Source organism: Pyxicephalus adspersus, chromosome 3, assembly GCF_032062135.1.
Source record: "Pyxicephalus adspersus chromosome 3, UCB_Pads_2.0, whole genome shotgun sequence".
NCBI lineage: Eukaryota > Metazoa > Chordata > Amphibia > Anura > Pyxicephalidae > Pyxicephalus > Pyxicephalus adspersus.
In genome coordinates, this window is record NC_092860.1 from 7033884 (window position 1) to 7048512 (window position 14629).

General features: G+C 37.6%; 1 protein-coding gene across 1 annotated transcript; it reads left to right on the plus strand.

Moving 5' to 3' along the window:
* Positions 1–8291: 8291 nt before the first annotated feature.
* Positions 8292–12788, plus strand: SOX9 (SRY-box transcription factor 9). Its single transcript, XM_072403459.1, has 3 exons — positions 8292–9022; positions 10232–10485; positions 11060–12788. Exons 1-3 carry the CDS (start codon positions 8592–8594, stop codon positions 11818–11820), a joined length of 1446 nt encoding a protein of 481 aa, XP_072259560.1. The 5' UTR covers positions 8292–8591; the 3' UTR covers positions 11821–12788.
* Positions 12789–14629: the final 1841 nt, after the last annotated feature.

A 14629-nucleotide genomic window follows, 5' to 3' on the forward strand; every position in this document is an offset into this window, starting at 1 on the left:
TTCTTGGCACTGAAAATCTTAACATTTTCAAAAAAGCATTTCAGATATGTTTCTCTTGGAAACTCCAGTATGCTAAAAGGAATATAGCATTGCCGACTCAGTTCGGTATATTAAGGCCCCTTCTTCAGGGTTTTGCTAGTGTTAGATGTCCTCATATAATGACAGTGTTCTGTTTCTGCAGTTCCAAAAAGTTAGCTTCATATATTAAGTGCTCTACAGCTGTCTGGTGCTATTCACACACCATTATTACATTCTATAAGGGACCCTACATGGGTTAAGCCACCCCAGACCTACCTAGCTAGCCCCTAGCTTCAAAGCTTAGCTCTACCTTCCTAAGCACTATGAAGCAAAGCAGAAATAATGTCATCAATCTATCTATAATCTACCTGCGCAATGAATGCCAGGGTATACATTGTAGCCTCTTAGTAAGCAAGCCATTGTCCATGTATAAGCAAAACAGAATGTCCTTGGCTAACCGGAGTATCCCTATAATCTCTCCCCCCTGACAAATACACCTACACTTGGCTGTCAGGTGAAGGATCTGGACACGGAGCCCCGCATCGGGCGTATGTTTTCAGTGTAAACACCAGGCAAAAACCCAGAAGTCCATGTACATTTCAGGGCCATGCAAAGCCTTCTTGTGTACTGCCACTTGCAGCCATGACTACCTTATTGTTCTCTGTGTTTTGGAAGCAGAGACAGATACTCAATCCTTGCTCCCTGGACCTACTGGGAATATTGCTCTGGAATAATATTTATGGCAAAGTCACACACCAAAATACAAGCTCTGAGGGTGAGTGGCAGCCGGCCTGTAATACGCCTGTCACCGAGCTTCCATTTTAAAAGACCCCGAAATGTGAAACACACGTCAAGTTTATGTAGTGATCAATTATAGTGTTTGGCGTAAACTATAACACTGCCCCGTCAATAGTCAGCTTTTATTGATGCGGTTTGAAACTTTTTTTTTAATAAAAAAAATTGTGCTGAGACTATTCCACATATCACCTATATATAATATATAAATATATGTATATAATTTTTATGTGCCCATAGTAAACTGCTATTACTCAGTAATCAGCAGTGTAATAATTTGCAGATTTAGCACCTTGTAGTCACTTCTATGACACTAGAACCCGGCAAACCTTTGTAAGGTGAGTATATAATAATTATATATACTGTATATATTGTACACAAATAACAATACAAATATGTCCTTCCTTGACAATACAAAGAAGAATAGTTGTATATATACCGTATTTATATATTTAAATTTATTTTTATATATATATATATATATATATATGTACATACTACAAAATTTAAACATTGTCCCCAGGTTTAGCCTTGCAAAATTTTTTGGCTGCTGCTCTTCCAGAAGCAAATCGCCTTTTTTCTTCATGTTATTGTGTATTCTTCATGTTAATATATTTATGTTGTGGTTGATTTTCAGACTGTTATTTGTAAACTTGGTGAAGTCATGTTTACTTGAAATACCAAATTTGCGCAAAGGAAGTTCTAAGAAAAAGGATTTATGTTTCTGGCACATGATTGCAGCACACACAACTCTAACTTATTTGCTAAGCTTAATGGACAGTCAGTGAAGAGTCTCTACTGGTTTAGCAAATTAACTCTAAGTATCAATTAAAAATAGACAAATATAAATGGAGACATAGCAAGACATGGAGAGGGATAGAAAGAAAGAAAGAAAGAAAGAAAGAAAGAAAGAAAGATTGATTTTATAATACTTTTTGAACTCTAGAAGTGTTACAGCAGTTACAATATAATTGATGAAGATCTGTGTGCCTTCAGGCTGACTTTGCTCAGTAGCTAATTACTCCTGAGCCTTAAGGCTTCAGTATCAAAAGGCAATACGGAAAAGACTGGATAGATATCATGTAGCTCAGGGGTGTCAAACTCTGGCCAGAGGGCCAAATCGGGCCCCCAACCTCCCTTTTTTGCCCCCAAAGGAATCCTAAATAAATACTGCAGCTGGCCCGCCGCTGCATTGAAATAGTGCCGCTACTACAATTTCCGGCATCATTCGCATCTATAGACCAGCGGGCTCTCTGCCTATGTGTGGCCCCGCATTGGACTGTTTTATAGACACAAGTAATGCCGGGAATTTTAGTAGCGGCGCGATTTCAATGAAGAGGGGGTTCCAGCAGCCATTCATAAGATTTAGCTCCGCATTGGCCGTGTCTGGCATTTCCAGCACTCCCCCTCAGCTTTTCCTTGCTACTCCAAGGCATGGACCCGAATGGTTGGATTTTCATAGAAGAATATTTGTATTATTATTGTTAGACTGTGCAAAAAAGGTTACCAATGGAATTTAACTCAGAAGGCTACAAATAGAGAAAGAAGCAGAAGATTTTTTCTTAAATAAAATTAAAAAAAAATTATGCCTCTTTCTCTATTATAAGCTTGTTCCAGATTGAATGTGAAGCAAAACCTCTTTGTTTCCTTTTGAAAAGGGTTTATACCTAATAAGAAGGAAAAACGTCCTCAATTGTTTCTATAAACAAGATTTAAAATAATGTATATATATTAATAATTAATTTTGGTCCTCTGTGTATTTGAGTTTAACACCCCTGATGTAGCTGAGCTGTGTCAGTGGTAGATCCATTGATTGAATCACCAGGGGATCCTTCATGGAACATCATTTTGGGTTCTTTTTGCAGGTCCTGTCATTTGAAGGGCCTCCACAAATTAATTGTAAGTTATTATTGATAAGTTTGAAATGCAATTTGGCTGATTCATTTTTTACTGTAAGATTTCTTACTCTGGTCTCAGTAATTTAAGTGCCATGCAAGTCAATCGGAACTGTTTTGTCAGCCTCAAAATAAGCATTCAAGGCAATCAACCTATTCCAAAACGAGACAGGGAACATTGGTAAATAAGCCACATGACCAATGGGTGGCGCTATGCCAAGGACAAAATTTTCTGAGATCTGCCCCCCTGCCTTATAACTTTATATAACTACTAAATGCCCCTGAGTTTATTATTTCATACTATCATTAGCCAGCATTTGCATAGCTCTGCCCACTATTTAGAATAATGAAAGGGGGCGGTTGTTTGCATTTGGTCTGGGACCTATACAATAAACATCTCCTATTGGCTTCCTTTTGGCCTGTTACATATACAATGTTTTGGTATTTTTGCTGGATAAGTGCAAAAAATCTTGGTTTTCCTGGCAGAAATCCAGCAAACCCACTGCCTATGATAACTCCTATCAGTTATCAGTGTTCCTAGCTATGTTGTGAACTACAGAACATCACCTCCTTCTAAACTCAAATCTATATGGTGCATTTTTCTAGTTTTAGGATGCAATAGCCACATCAGTTATTTGCACCTATTGATCCCACCATCAACATTTGTAGGTGACAACACTGTTACAATAAATGCGTAAAACAAACAAGAAAGAAAACTAATGCAGCCACCACATCTTAGGATCTGTAATGCATTACATTCATTATCTGAATTTAGAAAGATGAGATGTTAGATTGTAAGCTCTTCAGGGCAGGGTCCTCTCCTCTTCCTGTGTCACTATCTGTATCTGTCATCTGCAACGCCTATATATTTGTACAGCGCTGCATAATATGTTGGCGCTATATAAATCCTGTTTATTAATAATGATAAGAAAAATAATAATAATGTTCTGTAGTCTACAAAAGTAGTTTAATCACTGCTGAAGGCTTGTTGGATGTCTGCCAGGATAAACAGGAATTTTTGTGGCATTGAACAGATAAAGCAAAATAGCTCTAAAAGCACTGGTAGTTTACAATATATGGCATTTGTGTTTAGGAACAGAACATGCTCTGATTCTGTATCTGAAATAGTTACAGCAACCCCCACCATCTGCTCATAGGTGGATTACAACTCCCATCTTGCCTCTTTAATGATGTGAGCTGTAGTATATTAAGGGCTGCAGATCTGTTGATCTTCTCAGGCAGCAGTGTGATTTATCAGTGCAGGAAAGTGAAGTGCCACAAGCAAACAGCCTTTAATAAACAGCATTCACTGTCTCTTCAACGACATCAAATATTTGCCCAGCTTAAGAGCGATCAGTACAGCAGATAAGTTTCACTCTCTCCCATTGAGATCATTCACTCCTCACTGTGTACTATGCATTGAGAAAACACAGAAGGCAGCAAATCCATGCACTGTGCAGGGGGAGAATACACTACTAGCAGGAAAAATACCTAAAACACCCATTTATAGGGAGATCAGCATAAACAGAAAACAAAAAAGGATTTGTAAAAGTGCTTAAAACTTTGATTTATTTTTTAATACATGCTTGACTATTTAATATCATATTTAGATTGCATGTATTAGCACAGGTTGGGTAAAAGAAAATCTGAATATAACAAAATAGTAACTTCATGCAGTGTGTGTGTTTAGTAAACTTTAAACTTTGTTTCAAATAGTAAGCATGTGTAAAAAACAAAAGTGTATAAAATACATGAATATAAAGTAGTGTAGTAAATTGATGTAGTGTGTGTGTGTTTGTTCATTTGCTTAGGGACTTTAAAATCTGCTTACAAAATTAATGTTACTATTGATGACAATATATTGCATTATTATTAGTAGTAACGTGTGTAGAATGTGTATGTACGTGTGTATGTATATATGTGTTTGTGTGTATAAGGAATTAGCTTTCAACACTTTTTAAACTATTAATATTCATGCCTTGATATTTATGACTATATATTGCATTTATTAGTACAGGTTGTGTAACAACACCCAACACATGACTATTAGAAGTAGTAACTTCATGCAGAGTGTTTTTGTTTGTGAATTTATCAGGATCATTAAAAGATATTTTAAAAAAGGAATTTGCATGCCCTACTATTTCTTGCTTGCATTTCATTTACTAGCACAGGTTGTGTAACAATACATGACTATTAGAAGTAATAACTTCATAAAGTGTTTGTGTGTTTGTGTGGTTTGTTTATTTTTATGTATGTATATGTATTATTGTGGTTTATTAATTTCTCAGGAAGTTTGGAATATGTTTCAAAACTTCACTTTCATGTCTTACTATTTAAGACCATTTAGTTACAAGGTGTACAAATGCATGGTTATTAAAAGTAGAAACTTAATGCAGTGTTTGTGTGTTTGTGTGGTCTGTTGTGTGAATTTCTCAGGAACTTTGGAATCTGTTTCAAAACTTCACCTTCATGCCTTAATATTTATAAATATTTGAGTTACAAGGTGTACAAATGCATGACTATTAAAAGTAGAAACTTAATGCAATGTGTATGTGTGTGTGTGTACATAAATATCTGTGTGTGAATTTGCTTAGGAACTTTGAAATCTTTCTAAAAATGATTGTTAACATTTATGCCCCTATATTACATATACTAGCATAGGTTGTGTAACAATACATGACTAATAGAAGTAATAACTTCATACAGTGTGTGTGTGTTCAATGATTTTTACAGGAACTTTGTAATAAAAAATATTCATGCCTTACTATGTATAATTATATTTCTATTGCATTTTTTTTAGCACAGATAGGTAAAAATACATTATTATTGAAAGCTGTAACTTCATGCAGCATATGTTTGTGTGTTTGGTGAATTGTTCGTTTTTAATTGTTTGTATTTAATTCACTATTATTGATCGCTATGTCCATATTACATTTAGTAACACAAGTTCTGTCATCTCTATTAGTAGTATTGTAGTGTAGTAGTGTAGCAGTCTAGCATATCATTATCACCACACATTTATTACAACTTTGATACAGATTTGATTAGGTCCTCTTAACAAAAAAAATAACATTCATCAAAAGGAAGAACATTGTTTTTTCAAAAGCCTGCAAAATAATAATAATAATAAAAATGATAATTACAGAATGAATAACAGATATAAATGATATTTGTGGCTTTGCATACACTGTGTATGCAATGTGTGTGTGTGTGTGTTTGCAGAGTGTGTTTGCTTTTTCTTGTGTTGTTCATTTGATGTTGATGGACTCTGCAGAGGTTTGAAAGAAAGAGAAGACTTTGCTCGGGCAGCTCAGCATTATTCCTTAGCTCCAAAAAAAGAAAGAAAGAACTGAGGATAAGCAAATCAGTATAATGAGATATTGGTAGACTTGGAGAAGCAACAAAGAACTGATTTCTTTTTTTTCCAAGAAAAGAAAAAGAAAAAAAAGTAAAAACTAATAAACAAAATGAATACAAATCGAATAGTCATATATAAAATTGTAAGCAAGCATTCAATGGCTTCCTTGTAATTTCTCCCCGTAAATGTTAACCCTTTAATTACCCGGCAATAACTCCAACACAGTTTTATTTTTTCACTTTGCAAGGAAACTTATCTTGTAACTATTTCTTTACAGATTCGGAGCTGAAATAAAGAACTCTGCAAATTCTGCATTCGTTTTCCGTTCGCATTGATGTATTCTTAGTAGTTTGCTACATCGGAGTTAAAACTTGTTTATTTTGTCATTTAATTTTATTTATTTTATTTCTTTTTTGAGTTGTAACAAATACAAAAAAAATTGTAAATAAAATCTGATACCATTTACAGACGTTTCCCTGCCTGGAAATATTCTCTTTAGCAGTTAGAAATCTTCCGTAAAATAAAATTCATGATTTAAAAAACAGGATTTGATTGCTTTTAGTGATGTGAAGGGACTGTTGGAAAATCTTGAATAAATCCAGGTGATTTAGGCAAATGTTTTATTGTAAATGGATTATTAGTGGTTGTTTTAAAATAAGGAAAAGCAGAATTAATTATAACAAAAAATATTATAAAAAGATTACCCTTATAAAAAATATATATTAAGCATAGTAGATTTATTATGCACCCCATGCAAAGACAGCAATGTGAAAAATAAGAGAGAATAGTTGCTATAGCCAATGTCACCCTAATGCCTGATGAGCAAAAGGTAGCCAACAGAAGTGTCCTTGTTGTTTGCCAAAGATAGGTGTAATTAGCAGCAATCAGTGGTCAAACATTGCTACCTATTCTCTGCAAAGTTACTATGCGACGTTTATTAATGCTGAGACAAAAATCCTCTCCTCCCCCAAAACTGTACTGGGGGAGCCAGAGGCTGGCAGAATGCAGGGATCAGTTTTCTGGAGCTTTGCTGCCCCCTATAGGCAGAAGGCGGAGTAGCACATGGAGAAAATGCATTATTACTCAGCTTAGTGCTGTTCTGAATTCTTCTATGAAAGTGACCAGGTAAGCTGGGTGTGCTGTGAAAAATTATTAGCTGCTTGGAAGTTTGTAGAGAAAATAAGTATGACATCATGACTGTTTTAATACTTCTACAGAGCACCTACAACCATTCACAATAGCCCCATAGATAATAAAGTGTATAGTAACTAACACTATACATTACACATTCATTTCAGTTAAGAGTCACTTAAAATATTCTGATGCTTTAGACACCTTGAAAAATGAAGCACCATGCAAAATAGAACATGCATACTGCATGCTGACAGTGCAAGCAAGCTGGAGTTAACACCATCTATTTAGCTGATTTACTAAGTGAATTCAGAAACTTCACTCAAAATTAGTCTAAACTTTCATTTCTAAACCTCTAAAGCATATCTGCACATGAGTGAATATTTGATGTGCATGCATTTACTTTTTGCATTGTTGGATAATTATATTCACACATTGAGTTTGTTGGATAATTATATTCACACATTGAGTAATATTGCAATGAAACATTTTTAATAAACTTTTTCATTGAATGAGCTCTCATCCCTTTTTTTCCTTCTCTTCTCTTCTCCTTTCTTTCTTCTATTCTCTTTTCTTCTCTTCTCTTTTCTTTTCTTCTCTTCTCTATATATTCCTCTATCTTGTAGCAATGTATAGTATAATGTATGCAAGTAATGAACAGATCACCTAACTTTTGACACTGCAAGCAACTTACGTTTTACTAGCAATCCAAGAAATTGAAACAAAAATGATACATTGTTGCCAAGTCATAATAAACTCCACCATGATCCACCTGAATATTGCATTCTGTTGACCTGCCAGGCGCAGGAGATTTTTGGGGGGTTCTGACCACCTTTTGGTCTACCCTGTGATCCTTTTTATTACATGTCTTTGGAGATGTGGGCAGTGCAATAAATTTTACAACTGTGATAAATATACAACATTTGTTTAAGAACTGTCTAGCCAAACAAAGGCAGGACTGCAGTTAGTTCAGCACTGACAGCAGAGTCCAAGTTTCTCTCTCTCACTCTCTCTCCCTCTCTGATTTTTTTTTTTCAGATTCTAGAACAGCACCAAGTCCCACCCAGTAAAAGTGGGAGTGCCTGTCTGTGATTGGCAGAAAGTTACAAAGGAGGATGGTATTTATTGCAGCATCCCTGTGACTAGCAGAGCAGACTGTGAAGTTGTGTTAGTGTGATTGCTGTGCTGGAAGGAGCTGCAGACAAGTCAGCCTGTGCATGTCAAGGGGAGCCTGGAAGATTACCCAGCCACATATGGTTTATTCTTCATTCTCCAAGAGACTTTGCAGATCACAATTTCTGTGAGCAGCCTAGCAGTGCCAGCTCCATCCTTCTACAAATCTTTCAGCTTTACCATTTTTTTTCTCCTTGCACCCAACTCCCCATCCGATTCGCATGAATCTGTTGGATCCTTTCCTGAAGATGACAGAAGAACAAGACAAGTGCCTGTCTGGGGCCCCCAGTCCTTGCATGTCTGATGACTCAGCTGGGTCCCCTTGCCCATCTGGGTCTGGTTCTGACACAGAGAACACCAGACCCCAAGAAAATACTTTTCCTAAGGGGGACCCGGACCTCAAGAAGGAGACAGAGGAAGAAAAATTCCCTGCTTGTATTAGAGAGGCGGTCAGCCAAGTGCTGAAGGGATATGACTGGACCCTGGTGCCCATGCCAGTCAGGGTGAATGGATCCAGCAAGAACAAACCGCACGTCAAACGACCGATGAACGCCTTCATGGTGTGGGCACAAGCTGCTAGGAGGAAGCTGGCAGACCAGTACCCACATCTGCACAATGCGGAGCTCAGCAAGACCCTGGGCAAGCTGTGGAGGTAAGTTGCATGCCACCCAGTTTCTTAAACAAATTGCATTGTGCTAGCATGCCACCCTATTGGAAGCCAATGTGGCTTTTTGATTTAATATTGGCACCTTGCTGTTGCAACGTGTATCCTTGTCCAAGCCATATTTATTATTTCAGGGTCTTGCCATCTGTTAGCATAGGTTAGCTGAAGGCGTAAGTGCCAACGTGGGCAACATTTTGTGTGCATTTTATGTGCCAACTTTTGGGCTGTTGCTGCTGTTCCGAATATTGATGTGATGCGCAATTGTGCTCTGCTGAGTTCAGCATGGAGAGGCGCAAATGTAGACCTAGTGCTATCATGTATGGTTTATTCCTGCTACAATGTATTATTGCATATGTGTTCTTGGTATTATAAACCAGCTGGTAGATGTTCAAAATACTTTTATTATTATTATTTTTTTAGAGACCATATGTTGCTAGATTGTATATAATATAAAGCAAGAGGCGGGATTACTGTTGCATATGCAATCCATATAGAGGTTGTATTTGTATATATATACATTTATATATATATTTAATTATTAGAAGTAGAAGCTCTGTGCTGGCATTCTAAGCTGTGCTAAGGTGTTTGTTCATTGCTGATCTCTCCATTTACAATACATTGCTGGAGGGCTCAGTGCATGCTGCTGTGTATAGCCCGAGGTTTACTCCTGCTGGTTGTATAGGAATTACTCATCTCAACTTCAAAGCAATTTCTTTATGACTTTATCTGATTGCTTACACTATCATTAAAGGAGATTCATTCCCTGAATTTGGTCTGCTTTATTTTGCTGATTCTCTTGGTGCAGTTTATGCTGAGATTGTTTGGGGTTTAATGGAACAGTTAGCTATTAACCCTTTATTAGGGACATAATACAAAAATAAAGGTCTCCATTCCTAAAGCATGCAACCATTTATTGTGTATATATATCTTACAAAGAACATTTTTACAGCTGGCTGTTTGGTTAATACAGTTGGCATAAACTACAAATATAGAAAAAGCAAGTTTCTGTGTTGTACATACAACATATACTGTTTGCAGGCTTTTATTAGGTATATATATAGACTGATAGGAATCTTTATCTATAGACCGATAGAACAATAGGTAAACAGATTGAGATGATAGAAAAAGATGATAATTTAAGAACAGCACATTTATTACACAAAAAATCTAACCATTTTGTTTTTGTCCTTTTTTAAGGCTGCTGAATGAAACCGAGAAACGTCCTTTTGTAGAGGAAGCAGAGAGACTGAGAATTCAGCACAAGAAAGATCACCCAGATTACAAGTACCAGCCCCGCCGCAGAAAGTCTGTAAAGAACGGGCAGTCTGAACAAGAAGACGGTTCCGACCAGACCCACATCTCCCCCAATGCCATCTTCAAGGCTCTCCAAGCCGATTCACCACACTCTGCTTCTAGCATGAGCGAAGTGCACTCTCCAGGAGAACACTCAGGTACTAAACTTTAACGTTGCTTTTTGCATAATTGAATAGTAACTAAGATTCTCAATCAGTGCAGAGTTGCATAAGCCTCAATCTCTCTCTCTCTCTCTCTCTCTCTCTCTTGCTCACTCACTCTCGCTCACTCGCTCTCTCCCTCTCGCTCTCTCTCTCTCTCTATATACACACAAACTTATTTTATACTGCATTACATTTCCTGCTAAACACCCATCTGTCAGTGTACAACTCAACCCAACTGTAGATGTAGTTAATCATTAGCGTTGTTATCATTGCAATTATATGGCACCTGTTTGCAGGAAACCTGAGTTGGGTTTGAGGAGCTGAGATATAAGATAGTTAAGGTGCTTATAGCATGAAAACTGGATTTAACCCCTTTCTGCCAAAGTGTATTCCTACTATGACGTCTGAATGTTTGTGCTACCAATGTGCAAGGAGTTCTAGCTTGGCACAGCACGGTTAGCCATTAGAGTCCTACATTGGTTTATCCTGCCTATTTTTAAAATGTTTTTCCAAGCTTTCCAACCCATGAAGGCCAAAAATGCTCATGTTTCTTTCAATTTTATTTCAGGTCAGTCACAAGGCCCACCAACTCCACCAACTACCCCTAAAACAGATGTTCAGCCTGGCAAACCAGACTTGAAACGTGAAGGTCGCCCCCTGCAGGAGACTGGCCGCCAGCCTCCTCACATTGATTTCCGAGATGTGGATATTGGAGAGCTAAGCAGCGAGGTCATCTCCAACATTGAGACCTTTGACGTTAATGAGTTCGACCAGTACCTGCCACCCAATGGCCATCCAGGAGTTGCCTCCACACAGGTGACCTACACAGGCAGCTATGGCATCAGCAGTGCCACCAGTGGTCCAGCTGGAACTGGGCACACGTGGATGTCCAAGCAGCCGCAGCAACAGCCTCAACAGCCGCAGCAACAGCATAGCTTATCGACACTGAACAACGAGCAGAACCAGTCCCAGCAGAGGACACACATCAAAACTGAGCAGCTTAGTCCAAGTCATTACAGTGATCAGCAGCAACAACATTCCCCACAGCAGCTCAACTACACTTCCTTCAACCTCCAGCATTATGGGTCTACCTACCCAACCATCACACGCTCACAGTATGAATACAACGAACACCAGGGCTCAAACTCATATTACAGCCATGCCGCGGGCCAAAGCTCGAGCCTCTACTCAACGTTCAGCTACATGAACCCAAGCCAACGTCCCATGTACACACCAATTGCAGATACAACAGGGGTCCCATCCATTCCTCAGACCCACAGCCCCCAACACTGGGAGCAGCCTGTCTACACACAGCTGACCAGGCCATAGACAAATGACTATAGACTACTGACTTTTCAGAAAGGACAACTCACCCTTCTCAAGTCAAGCAGTGCCCTCTCCTAGGCGTGGCACAACGCCCTCTGCTGGCAGCCAGCAAAAAAACTAAATCCGTGTCACTCTAAGAAACTTTTCCCTTTCCTGCCTTGACAGATGAAACTAGAGAAGATACTTTTGAAAACCTTCAACTTGATTCTCAAAGAGACTTTTTTTGAAAAAAAAAAACTCTACATCCTCTATGAGGACTAGACTCTCTCAGATATATTTTAGTATGTACTGTGTATGTTTTATTACATTTTTATTGGGGGTTTATACATTTATATTTAGAGAAAAACAAATACATTGTAAGGATAAAAGTAAAAAAAAAAAAAAAAAAAAAAAAAAACACTTTTTTTTTTGCTTTCTTAATGCTTCAACTGCTCAAGTAGTTTTATATCTTTGACTTTTCATTAAACTGAAAATATTTTTGTAAAAAAAAAACAAATGAAAACTTTTAGACTTACAGGTTTAAAAAAAAGTGAGCAGTTTAATTGGCCGCGAATAGGGCCGATAAACTGCAAAAAATTGAATATTGTGAATTGCGTTGAAGTAGGAATTTCATTCCCATATTGATGATTCCCAAGTGCCAGTTGTTAAGCATTACGGTCAAAAATGATCAGTCACAAGATGCCTGTTATAATATTTAGTGCCAGCCTATATACAACAAGTGCCCTTTACAACTTTTGCCAGTCTCCAGCAGCAAAAAAAAAAAAAAAAAAAAATGGATTTAAATTTTGCTAACAGCAGACGGTACCAGAGATGACTTTCATAAATTATTTATTTTATAATAAAAAATAATATTGTAAAAGATACTTAAAACTCCCGAACTTCTAATTTTTTGTACAAAAAAGTTATATATTATTAGCATGCTGCTGATTCCATCTTTGGAAAATGCGCTTTTTTTGTTCCCTTTTTTTTTTTTTTTTAAGAATCAAACCTGATTTGGGATCAAGTGATCCCGCACAGCTCCCCGCGGCTGCTCACGGCCACCCCCATTCATTCTCTATGAAGCAGCTACATCTCCTAGGAGGCATGGATTCCTTAGCACAATAAATGCATTGCATTTGGCCAATGTGAACATAACCTAATTTTTAAAGATACCACAGTACTCCCCCTTCCAAACCTTCCACCTGTTTTCTCTCCAAATCCACCCAGCCCATTTTATTCAGGTATCACCCATATACTTACTGGACTGAGATGCCAGCTCAGATGTGATTGCCAATCCTGGTGCCGGTGTAATTTGGGGTTGTGTTCAATAATGTCTCACATAGCTCAACCTATGCTGTAGCCTTTCATTTTGTAAATTGCTAAAAAATTACAATGTTGCAGTCTGAATCACTTGTAGAGGTGGGACTGATTTGAAGAGATCTATTCAATGCAGTGAAACTAGTTTAGAATCAATTACTTACATTGTAACATATAGACCTGGAAGAATACTCCAGGGGATGTTTCAAGGATTTCAGTTTCACTGCTTCATAAATAGCCCCTAAGTGAATATTCATTTTAAGTCATGAATAACTTAATTTCAATCTTGCTCAAGATTTTTATTTACGGTGCATATGAATGGGTATTTAAAGGGAACTTGCCTTACAAACTTGTTTTTTTGAACATGGACTTTGCCAAGTCATCAGCTTCTATTTCTTCAATAAATCAATGGCAGTGTAAGGCAGGGCTGAAATATGAGGCTAGCATTTGCAAAATGAGATCACAGCAACGGTAAACTCCCATGTTTTTTCTAGGTCGGGTTTTGGGCTTAAAGGAGAAGGCATGTCACCTTCAACATCATTTGCCATTTGACTATTTTATCATAAGCTTCAGCTTTTTCTGCAATAAAAGACTAAAAGTCACTTTTTGGATAGTGTGTTGTACATTGTAGCAAAAAACAAACAAAAAAAAAACAGGAATGTGGCCTTGTCCTGCCATGGTGGATTACATTCTATGTTATATAGTCAAACGTTAGTGGCTACCGCTCCAAAATATGGAGTTCACCTGGTACCAGTGTGGTGTGAATGATATAGTCCTAATGCACAAAGGTCCACACGTTTAGCTCCTTGAAAATTTAATTTGACAAGTTTGGTGTGGATAGACATATGTGGTCTTGATCTCAGCCCTACTGAACACCGTTGGGATGAATGGTAACGCCACATTTTAGCCAATCTTATTGTTTCAACATTGGTACCTAACCTTCCATCATTTTTGGCTGAATAGACACAAATCCCCCACAACCACACTCCAAAGTCTTCTTGAAAAGTTTCCCAGAACAGTGGGGGATGTTACAGCTGTTCCAAGGGAAAAGGTAAATATCTTGTAGGACCATATCTGTCCATTCATGGTCATTTTATGCTTCTCATCACAACCGCTTCCACCCATGTACAGACTGCTGTGTTGGTTGACCGCTGGAAATGGCATTGGCAAGCATCATACATGGTGAATTCAGGTACTTGAACAATAAAGTTAAAGAAAGGGGGGGGGGGGGGGAATGTGGAATTGGATAGGAGGGCAGTTGGATGAAGAATTGGCAGAACGTTGTACGGAGAGAAAGCATGAAGTCAGATAGAAGCTGGCTGTGGCTATGATAGCCCCTTGCATCTCTGCCCCTGGTGCCTCAGGCAAGAATGTTGGGGTTCAGTATAGTAAGTAGGTATAATACAAAAAAAAAAATAATAATAATAAAAATAGAAAAAAAGAAAAAGGAGAATAAAAATTTCCTGTAAGAAAGCACAATAAAAATTACAATTATCTTTTAGATTCTTACTTTAAC